The sequence below is a fragment of the Leptopilina boulardi genome, unplaced genomic scaffold (assembly GCF_019393585.1).
Source record: "Leptopilina boulardi isolate dan_hultmark-lab unplaced genomic scaffold, ZJU_Lbou_2.1 LbouV2_266, whole genome shotgun sequence".
Taxonomy (NCBI): Eukaryota; Metazoa; Arthropoda; class Insecta; order Hymenoptera; family Figitidae; genus Leptopilina; species Leptopilina boulardi.
Genome location: NW_026137825.1, coordinates 2,279,175 through 2,290,730, shown reverse-complemented (window position 1 = coordinate 2,290,730; position 11,556 = coordinate 2,279,175). Strand labels below are relative to the sequence as shown.

The 11,556-nt window shown below is 21.1% G+C and overlaps 1 protein-coding gene across 2 annotated transcripts; it reads right to left on the bottom strand.

Annotated features, from left to right (window-relative positions):
* Nucleotides 1-978: 978 nt before the first annotated feature.
* Nucleotides 979-11,429, bottom strand: LOC127281334 (hyaluronan mediated motility receptor-like). Of its 2 annotated transcripts, XM_051305006.1 has the most exons (16): nt 11,081-11,429; nt 6,871-7,043; nt 6,248-6,538; nt 5,749-6,138; nt 5,490-5,678; nt 5,283-5,423; nt 4,912-5,094; nt 4,471-4,671; nt 4,203-4,364; nt 4,007-4,140; nt 3,572-3,944; nt 3,219-3,416; nt 2,973-3,041; nt 2,744-2,850; nt 2,471-2,645; nt 979-1,848 (listed from the first exon to the last, which is right to left on the bottom strand). In XM_051305006.1, the coding sequence occupies exons 1-16, from the start codon at nt 11,124-11,126 to the stop codon at nt 1,591-1,593; spliced, it is 3,090 nt and encodes a 1,029-aa protein (XP_051160963.1). In that variant the 5' UTR covers nt 11,127-11,429; the 3' UTR covers nt 979-1,590. The 2 variants fall into 2 exon arrangements, with proteins under 2 accessions (XP_051160963.1, XP_051160962.1); XM_051305005.1 differs by having other exon boundaries at nt 980-1,848; nt 5,283-5,678.
* Nucleotides 11,430-11,556: the final 127 nt, after the last annotated feature.

Here is an 11,556-nt window from a genome sequence, read left to right as displayed (position 1 = left end):
AAAAAATTTTCAACACTCTTACAAAATTCAATTTTTTAAAAATATTTTTTGCAAACTGCGAAAAATCAATTATCTGAAAGGATTTTTCAAATTAAAAACATTTAAATTAAATGAATTAAATGTTATAAATTTTTTTATAGTTTAAAAATTAAAAATAATATTTTTTCCATCGCTAAAATAAAATATTTTTTATTTATTTTCTAAACGTAAAAATAAAATCGAAAAATTTATTTCTCATCTAAAATATTTGTATAACTTAATTTTTAATTTCTTATATTTAAAAAAAAAAAATGAAAAAGGCGAATTAAAAAAAAGTTTTTTTTTTAATATATAATAAGAACGTAACATATAATTTAATTAAAAGTACATAATTAAAAAATAATTATAATAATATAATAAATAGTAGAGCGATATTTTTTTCTTTTAAGTTTTTTTTTTCATTGATTTCAAATTTTTTTTTAATTTTGAAAAACCAGCAAAATAAATTTTTTTGATAATCAATAAAAATAACCGAAATTTAAAAAAAAAACTTCCACACTACATTTTATGAAAATATAATAAAATGTAATAAATACGATAGTACAAAAAATAACGTTGTTCTATAATTTTTTTTTTTTTTTTTTCATAAGAAACCAAATTTGTAACTTTCTTTTTATTTAAATTTCTCTTAAATTATTAAAAATTAAACTTTAAAATTAACGATCAAAATATTTTATTGTTTTCAATTTACTACTTTAATTTTGAAGTCTCGTAAATAAATAAATAAATAAATATCGAATTTGATTTTTCTCAAAAAATAGATTAAAATAAATTAATATTATCTAATTAATTAATTACCTGATTGAATTTTTATTATAAATTAAATACGTAAATTAATTTATTCGAAAACTTAATAATTTAATTTATAAACTTTAAATTTCCTAATAATTATTAATTAAATTATTTAAATATATGTATTCAATTAAGTTTATTAACCAATAATTTTAATATTAGTCGGTAATTTTAAAGTTTAAGAATAACTTTTGGACGTTATGATTTTAAAAATATTTTTTAGTTAAAAAAAAAAACAGTTTCATTCGTCTAATTCTCCTGAGCAATATTGATTGTTTTTTTTTTTCTTTTTTTTTTTAAATATAGAAGAATAAAATTTCTCTAATCGCAAGAGTAAAAAAAAAGAACATTAAATCTAATATATATCTAGATATAAATTTTTTTTTTCGACTTTATGAATTTGTCGTTGCTGTCGTAACAAAAACGAATTTTTCAAAACTCATAAATTATTTACAGAATTGCGCATAAATTGCTCAGTGATGTGCTGAATATTTATTTTTTAAAATAATTATTATTAGTTTTTCGTTTCTCTAAAATAATTTTCTCTAGAAGTCTGTTTTTTTGGGGGGGATTGCAATTTTTTTTTTTTTTCTTTGTTTTCAACAGATATTAGTTTCTATTAATGATGATGTTAATTAATTTACTTATGATTATTTATATATAATTATAATAATAATCGATATTCTCACCTTTTATTATTAAATATAATTCCTTACTTTTTTAATTTTATTCATTCATTTTTTTGTTTTTCTTTTTTCATTACTCATTTCTATTACGTAATGGAGACGCTGTAGGCGTTGTGTTTGCACTTTTTGATAGTGTAATGGAATTTTTTTGAATTTTTTGCGTAGTTTTTCCTAAACATGAAGTTGCTGCTGTTGTTGTTGTTGTTGTGTTGATATTCTCCTTTCCTTTGGGTAATTTTTTCTTTTCCTCAAATTTCGTTGATTTATCAGCAATGTTGATGGATGAATTTTTCGTCAGCTGCTCAATTAGTTTCGTCTTGTTTTCAACCTCCTAAAAATTCAAGAATTAGGAAATAATAAAAAAAAGGCCCAATCTTCTTTTTCTTTTTTTTTCTCGGCGAGATAAGAGATTTTATTTCAGATAATAAAAAATCCTCTATTTCCAAGAATACAAAATACAAAAATATTTAAGTTTCGAATAAAAAAATAAATACGTGTAACTTACATAATTTTTGTTTTTGCAATATATATATTAAATTTCCAGGATCGCAGACCCATTTTTAATTTCGAACAATTCGTAAAATATTTTTAATTCCCGTTTATTGGATTTAAAAATGAAAACAATTTTTAAAGTTTAAAATAGTTTTCAAAACAAATTTTTTAAAATTTGAAACAGTAAGTTTAAATTTTTTTCATCCATTTTTGAATGATTTTTTCTTTTTATCAATTTTAAAAAAGTAAAATTTAATTTATAATTAAATTTTCCAGAAAATTTAAGATTTTAATAAAACAATATTTTAATAATCAACTAAAGCTCCGGGCTTCGAAATAATTTAAGCATAAAAATAAAATTGTTTTCTCATTTTTCGTCTCTTCTTTTAGAGGATTTTTGGAATATTCAACCATATCCAATAAATCCCAAGAAGAACGCCAACGGCAAGGAACAAACGAACCTGTTTTAATTTTAGATTATCCTTTTGTTGATTGAGAATTTTATCCTTTAATTTCGAGATATGTTTGATCCTTTGATTATTGTTGTGATGTCCCAAAACTTCAGCGTATTTTTCATTTAATTCTTCGTATTCACTTTTAACACGTTCAAAAGTTTCCGAAAGAATTTTCATTTCGCTGAAAAAAGGAAAAAAAAAAAAAAAACCAAAAATTATTAACAAAACGAAAAAAAATCTAATTTAAAAAAGGAATGAAAATAATTTCCAAAAAATTACCGTTCACTTTTCTCTCGGTGTAATTTTTCTTTTTTCCAATTTTCCATTAATGATGTTTCCAATGTTTTCCAATATTTCTTGTCTTCCGCGAATTTTTCCATGTTTTCCTATCAAAAAAAGAAGAAAAATTAAATTAAATATATATTAATTAAAGTTAATTCAAATTTTTCTTAATTGAACGTTATTGCAATTTAAAATTGTTAATTTTTCTCTTTATCAAGAATTTTACCTTCATTTCGAGATTCGTAGCTTCTAAATTTTCTATTTTCACTTTCAATTCTTTTAATTTTTCCAGATTCTAAAAAAAAAAAAGAAAAATCATTTTTTGTAGTTTTACAAATTTTAAATTAGTACTATTAGTTCAATAATATGTAAAAAAAACTCCATTTTTTGTGAATGGAAATTCTTTTTTTCGGAATTTATGATAAAAAAAAATTTGCAAAAACAATAAATTTATATTTTTTTTTAAAAATACCTCTTCATTTTCAAATTCTCGAGCTTTGCCTTCATTTACCATATTCATTTGATTTTTGAGTTCAACTTCGAGTTTTGAATTTTTCGCCTCTAAATTTGCGACTTCCATCGATTGCTCATCAATTTGTTCTTCAAATTGCAATAACATTACTTGCACTTCAGTCCATTTTGTCGACATTTCGTCTAACAATTTTTTCAACTGTGAAAAGAAAAAAGAAAAAATAATAAATTGAAATTTCTTTTAATTTTCCATTTTTTTGTATTTATTAATATTTATAAATTTTTTTGTATATTTATTATTTTTATTTCTTTTTGTTATTTTTCTTTTCGATTTTTAATTTTCTCTTTATTTACCTCGATATTCAATTTAGTTTTATTCGAGCAATCCTCCTGTAATCGTGACACTTCTTTAGCAGTTGTTTCCATAACATTGTCAATTTTCATTTCCAATGCCAATTTTATTGTTTGAAATTCAACACGACAATTTTCCTCAATCTCATCGATGAGACACTCCTTTGTTTTTAATTGTTCGGAAATTAATTGAATTTGTTCCTCAAGATTTTTTATTTTATTATCCTTTGCCAACAATAAATCGCGTTGCTCACAAATTGTTGTCTCATTAATTTTCAATTCACGCTGAAGTCTTTTTACTTCATTATCACTTTGTGCTAAACGATTTGAAAGAGCGGCAAGTGACGCTTGATTCTCTGACATTACCACCTCGAATCTATATAAAAAAAATAGAAATATAAAAAATAAAAATAGAAAAGTGGGTAAACAAAATTTTACCTTCTTCTTCGCGAAACCATTTCGGCAGCTTCAGTTCTAATGTGATCTTTAAAATTACGAAATTCTTCTTTCTTCTCAGCTAATTCAGCCTCAGCGCGATCCAATTCAGCTTGTAAACTTTGACTGAAGCTCTCCTAAAAGAATTTGTTTTAATTTATTTTAATATTTAAAAATAAATAATTAAATTTGGTTTTACCTGAGTTTCAGCGGCGTTTTTCAATTCATCGAGCGTTGATTTTAATTGTGTAATTTCTAAATTTGCCTCGGATAATTTTTCCTCGAATGATTGTTTTTCAATTGTCAATTTTTCATTAGCCAAACAAACTTCATTATCCGCTATTTTTTTTATATTATTTATCTGTGTTAAAAAATTAACATTTAGTCAAATTAATAGCAAATTTTCAGATCAAAGAATATTTGTTTAAGAATATTATAAAAAAAGAAATCACTTTTCTTTAACTTACTTTTATATCAGATTCTGTAATTACTCTTTTAACGCGTTCTTCACTTTCGTCTCGACATGCCGCCAATGTTTCACGTGTAATTGCTTCGGCATTTTCCACAAGTTTATCGGCGTGCTCCTTTATTCGTTTTCTTTCATCCTCAATTGTTTTCTCCATTTTTTCCTCCAGGTCTTTAAGTTCTTGATCTCTTGCATTCGCCATCTAGAAATAGAAAAAAAAAGGAAAATTTTTTTATTTTTTCCAAAAATATCCTTTTAAAAGTATAATTTTTCAATTTAAAAACAAATTTTAAACATTTTAAAAATCGAGTTTTTAACTGAATTTTTTTTTTTTTTTGTTTCTATTTGTTTTTATTAAAAGTTTTCCCTATTAAAAATAAAAAAATATTTTTCAAAGAATAATAATTATAATTTATAATTAAATAAATATAATTATAATTACGTTTTCAATTTGTTGAAGATATAATAATCGTGCGTCCTCCATCGAGTTCTTCAATTTATTTTCCTCCTCTTCGTGAAATTTCACAAGTTTTTCCAATTTTTTTTTATGCGCATCGTCAATTTGCAATTGATTCTCGTTTAATGTTTCCAATTTGGCGTTCGACATTTGTAATTGAAGGGAGGCCTAAAAATTTCTTTTATTTATTAAAAAAAAAAAAAAAACTCACGATTTTTTCGATTTAGGAAAAAAAGAATTGCAAGAAATGAAATTTTCAAAAAAAAAAAAAAAAATTATTAAAAAATATAAATAAATTTTTGAAATAATTGTAAAAACTTTTTTTTTAAAAAAAAGTAATATAATAACAAACCCACATCTTTATAAAGTCTTTGAATTTTTTCCAATTCTTCATTTAAAAATTGTACAGTTTCATTCGTTTCCTTGTGTTTTAATTCAATTTCCTGTCTCATTAATTTTTCCATTTCACATTTATTTTCCATTATTTCAAAATTTCCCTTTAAATCATTGATTTCGTGATTTTTTGTCATTTTAAAATTTTCAATAATTTCATTAAATCTCACCTCAATTTCCTTATTATCCAAATAAAATTTATTCTCCCCTTTCTCATTGAGATTTAATGATGATTCAATAAAATCAATAATTTCTGTTGTAAATTTATTTTTCGATGATGCAACATTCATTTCTAATGTTTCTGTTAAATTTTCCAAATTTCGCTCCAAATTATTGGCTCTCTGTTGACTTTCCTGAAACTGAAAAAATAAATAAAAATTAAATTAATTGTAAAATTATTTATTTATTTATTTTTTTCTTTTTATTTACTTCTTCGCGAATGATGATTAATTCGTTTTCAATTTCAGTTTTTATATCCATTAAAGTTTCCAATTCACGATCTTTAGTGTCAATAATTTCAAACATTTCCGTTGATAATTCATTTAATCGTTCCTCGGCTTTTTTTAAATTTATCGCCAATTCACCAACACCATGAGCATTTGATAAATTATTTTCCAACATTGCAATTCGATTATTTAATTCAATTTCATTTTGTCGTAATGTTAATATTATATTTTCCAATTCGTGTTCCCGTCTATCGAGTTGAAGAATTTCTTCCTTTTTAAAATTAGCCAATTCCATTAATTGTTTACGTAAAAAATCCAATTCAACTTTATGCTTCTCCTGTTGACTCACTAATACTTCCTGCTGTAATTTCGCCTAAAAAATAAATTTTAGTATTTAAAAAAAAAAAATTAAGTAATAAAATTATTTTTTTAAGGTAAATTTCATTTTTTTTTTTTATTAATTTTATAAATGTAATATTTACCATTGATTCGATATCACGTCGATATTGTTCTTCATCGGCAATTGATTTTTCATTAAGTTCCCTAAATCGTTTTGTAATTTCAATTATTTCTTCTTTTATATCTTCAATATGTTTCTCTTGATCCTGAATTGTTTTATTTTTATTTAAACATTCAACTTTTAAATCGGCTAATTCATTTTTCACATCGTATTGTGCTTTTGATTCTTTTAAACAAATTAATGGCTTTGTTTTTGCCCTTGGACAAGACATTGTTCCATGTTTAACAATTACTTTTTTCCTTGGAACCGGTGGCTGAAAAATTAAATAAAAGATCAATTTTTCAATTTAAATTCAATGTCGAGTAATAAATTTCAAAAAATAATAATATTTAATTTTGTTTTTAATTCAATTATTTTAATATTTAACAATAATTGGTTTATCGAGGTATAAAATTATGAAAAAAATTTTTTCTTTTTTAGAAAATACAAAAGTGGAAATAATTTTTTTTTTTTATACGAACAACGATTAATATTATTTCCGAATTAAATCAATAATAATGGATATTGAAATTACACGAGGGGAGAAAAGTTCAGTGTATACTTGAATGATCGTATCTTTATATTTATGAAGTGTAACCCTCTTACCGTTTTAAATTTAAGACCAGTGGTACTGCCAGCCCCTTTGCTTGAAACTGAAATGCATTCTGCACTACTCGATACACTTTTTGTATCTTGAAATCTCTCCGTTTTTTCAATTGCAAGTCCTTTGACTTTATTTTCAAATTTTGGATCGTAAGCTCCCGGTGGCGGTGCTTCACCTATTTGAAAAAAAGAAAAAAAAAATTAGACAAAAAAGAACCGTAAAATCAAAAATTATAGTAAAAAAAAATTTGAATTTACAATTAAAATTTATATTTTTTTCTATTTATTTCATTTTTTATTTATTTATTTATTATTTATTTCTCTACGATTTACGGACTTCAAATTTTGCAATTATTTTATTTTATTTTATTTTAAATACATATACGGGCTTACAAATAGAAAAAAACGCTATTATAATAATAATAATAATAATAATAATAATAATTATTATTATTATTATTATTATTATTATTATATTATAATATTAATTATAATTATAACAATTTGCAATTATTTTTTCTAATTGTATTATTTTACTATTATTTACAATTTTATTATTATTATTATTATTATTATTATTATTATTATTATTATTATTATTATTATTATTATTATTATTATTATTATTATTATTATTATTAGTATTATTATTTTATTTTTTGAAGAAAAAAAAAATTTCTCCTTTTTTTAGCCAAGGTTTAAAAAAATATAAATTAAATAAATTTGAAATTATATATTAATTAAAATATCAAAATTATCAATAATATATTTTTAAAATCCCATTTAATTTTAATTTATAAAAATAATTTTAATTATTATTTTCTGTAATAATATTACAAAAAAAATAAAAATAATTATTATTCGGTTGAAATATAAAAAAAAGGAAAAGTAAATTTTTTAAAAAAAATATATAACTTTTGCATATATGTAAATAATATAATTTATATATTATAGAGAAAGTCCGAGTTCTGTAAAAAGAAAAAAAAATTAGACAAAAAAGAACTGAATAATAAAAAATTAATAAAAAAAATTTGATTTTACCATTTTAAAATTTATTTAATTTATTTATTTTTCTATTTATTTCATTTTTTATTTATTTATTTATTATTTATTTCTCTACGATTTACGGACTTCAAATTTTGCATTTATTTTTGCAATTACAATAATAATAATAATAATAATAATAATAATAATAATAATAATAATAATAATAATAATAATAATAATAATAATAATAATAATAATAATAATAAAAATTACGAAGCTGAAGTACGCAACGTTTATATAAACGATTTTTAAAGAAATAATTTTTTAAAATGAAAAATTCTATAATTTTTTGCCTAAAAAATATTTTTTGTATAATTTGTTGATTAATAAAAAATACAAGAAATATTTTTTAGGCAAAAAATTATAGAATTTTTCATTTTAAAAAATTATTTCTTTAAAAATCGTTTATATAAACGTTGCGTACTTCAGCTTCGTAATTTTTATTATTATTATATTAAAATATTAATTATACCTAATTATAATAATTTGCAATTATTTTTTCTAATTGTATTATTTTACTATTATTTAAAATTTTATTATTATTATTATTATTATTATTATTATTATTTTATTTTTTGAAGAAAAAAAAAATTTCTCGTTTTTTTAGCCAAGGTTTAAAAAAATATAAATTAAATAAATTTGAAATTATATATTAATTAAAATATCAAAATTATCAATAATATATTTTTAAAATCCCATTCAATTTTAATTTATAAAAATAATTTTAATTATTATATAATTATTATTTTCTGTAATAATATTACAAAAAAAAAATATTATTATTGGATTTAAATATAAAAAAAAGGAAAAGTAAATTTAAAAAAAAAAATATATAACATTGGCATATATGTAAATAATATAATTTATATATTATAGAGAAAGTCCGAGTTATGAAAAAAGAAAAAAAAAATTAAACAAAAAAGAACTGAAAAATAAAAAATTAGTAAAAAAAAATTTGAATTTACCATTTTAAAATTTATTTAATTTATTTTTTTTCTTTTTATTTCATTTTTTATTTATTTATTATTTATTTTATTTATTTCTCTACAATTTACGGACTTCAAATTTGGTATTTACTTTTGCAATTATAATAATAATAATAATAATAATAATTATTATTATATTATAATATTAATTATAATTATAATAATTTTTGCAATTATTTTTCTAATTGTATTATTTTACTATTATTTACAATTTTATTATATTATTATTATTATTATTATTATTATTGTTGTATTTTTTTTATTTTTTCAAGAAAAAAAAAATTTCTCCTTTTTTTAGCTAAGGTTTAAAAAAAATAAATTAAATAAATTTGAAATTATACATTAATTAAGTAATTGGATCCTCGAACCCTGCTATGCAGGGAGAGTAAATAAAATTATTATAAAAATAATTTTAATTATCATTAATTATTATTTTCTGTAATAATATTACAAAAAAAAAAATAATAATTATTATTATTCGGTTGAAATATAAAAAAAGGAAAAGTAAATTAAAAAAATATATATATAACTTTTGCATATATGTAAATAATATAATTTATATATTATAGAGAAAGTCCGAGTTCTGAAGAAAAAAAAAAAAAAAAAAAAAAAATTGTCACCCCGTCCAGACGAATTTGAACCCCCCCCCCCTTTGTTAAGTGGGAATTTTTCTGAAAATGTCCTGCAAAGTCTGCATAAAATAAAGATAAAAAGAAAAAAAAAATAAATAAGTAGAAGAAGAGGAAAGAAAAATGAGCAAGACACATCTGCTTCATAAGGAAACAGCCAAGTTCCGCCCCTGAGAAATATATATATATATATGTACGCATATACATATATACAGAAAAATATCATTTGCGACGAGCATAATCTTTCTCTTTGCAGATATTTTTTTTTTTTGGCTCGTGAGCATTCTAGCATGAATTGCAGTGTCTCTCAAATTTTTTTTTTGAAAAAATTCAAAAATTATATCCCTACGAGAAAAATTTCTTTCTTTTAAATTAAAAATTATTACCAACAAAAAACAAAAGAAAGAATAACAATTACTATTAACTTTAAATAGTTATATTTATTATATTTTAAAATTTCGTGAGAATTTTTAAAATGATGATGAGGAGCTTTTTTTTTTTTGTTGAGAGTCACTGAAGCAGGGCGAACTGCTAAAAAATGGGGGACAGCTGTGATGTAATATTAAGGGGTCGTCCTTATATGTATATATATATATATGTATATGGGGTACATAGAATTACCAGGTGTTCCCGCGCTTTCACCCCACACTCAGTGTCAACTTCAAACAACTCCCCTTCCCCCCCCAGAACCATTATTTTTCACCTACGTGTGGTCCCCCCTTCACCCCTCTAAAAGTGACGAGTAAACATTTAAAAATTAAATGCTTTATATTATATCGGAAAAAAAAGTTGCATTGGAATACAGATTAAAAAAAAGGTGTCAATACAATTGGTGGGAAAAGTTACCCCAATAAAAGAAAATTCATTGTTTGTATATATATATATATTTTCCGTTTGGATTTGTTTTCAATAGCAAAATCAACAGGTAAAACGTATTACAAAGATTTAGATATTTCATTGTTTTTTTTTTTTTATTTTACTTTTTTCTTAATGCATAATTCAATTTTTATTTAGAAAATATATTTTATTTCTAATATTTATATAATTAATAATTTAATAAAATTAGTATTAAAAAAAAAAAAAATAATAATGGAAACAATTATTTCATGCTTGAATAATTTAAGTTAAAATTTAATTTAAATAATTTCTTTTATTCATATAAATATAAAAATAACGAATAAAAAAAAAACGTTAATTATTATGAAAAATTTTGGAAATGAAAAATAAAAATGATAATTTGGAAAAATATCTAATATTAAGGAAAAAATAATTAAAATCGAAAATTATTTTTACATAATAACAAAAAAATATATATATATAGAAAAAAACAGAAATTAACCTAAAAAAACAACAACTAACAAAGCCTAAAAAAACAATAAAAAATATTTTTTAATAATTTTTGACATATTGTTATTTTATTTAATAATAAAAGGGAAAATTTATCTATTTGTATCAATAATCATAAAATTCTTCAACTTTTCTACTTTATCCTTAGGTACTAAAAGATATATGTAAATAAATAAATTCATAAAAAAAAAATGTCAAACTCACTTCCAAGTTCGTTGAATCGTTGAATCCTCGCTTTGGAAAAAGACATTTTTATTGAACTTGCTTATATATTTATTGAAACGTAATAATAAATTTAAAAAAAAAAAAACACTCGCGATAAATAGGAACAATAACGCGTGACACTTTGTAAAAAAAAAATATATATATAACCACTATTATTAATTAAACAACACTAATCACATATATAAAACGCATAAAACACTCGCGAACCCGAAAACACAAACCCCCTTAAAAACCCTAAACCATCTTGACCCCTTGAATTCAAGTTTCTATATGAGGAGGGAAAAATAATTCTGCACCGGTTGTCCCTCGGCTTTTTAACGTTTTTTCAAGGCGGGATTTTCTCCTCTCTTTCCATTCCAGGGTTGAGAAACATTTGACAAAAATTTTACAACTCTTTTACAATTCTAACCTTCACTATGAGATTCTTTTTATCTTTATCAATTATATTCAGAAAA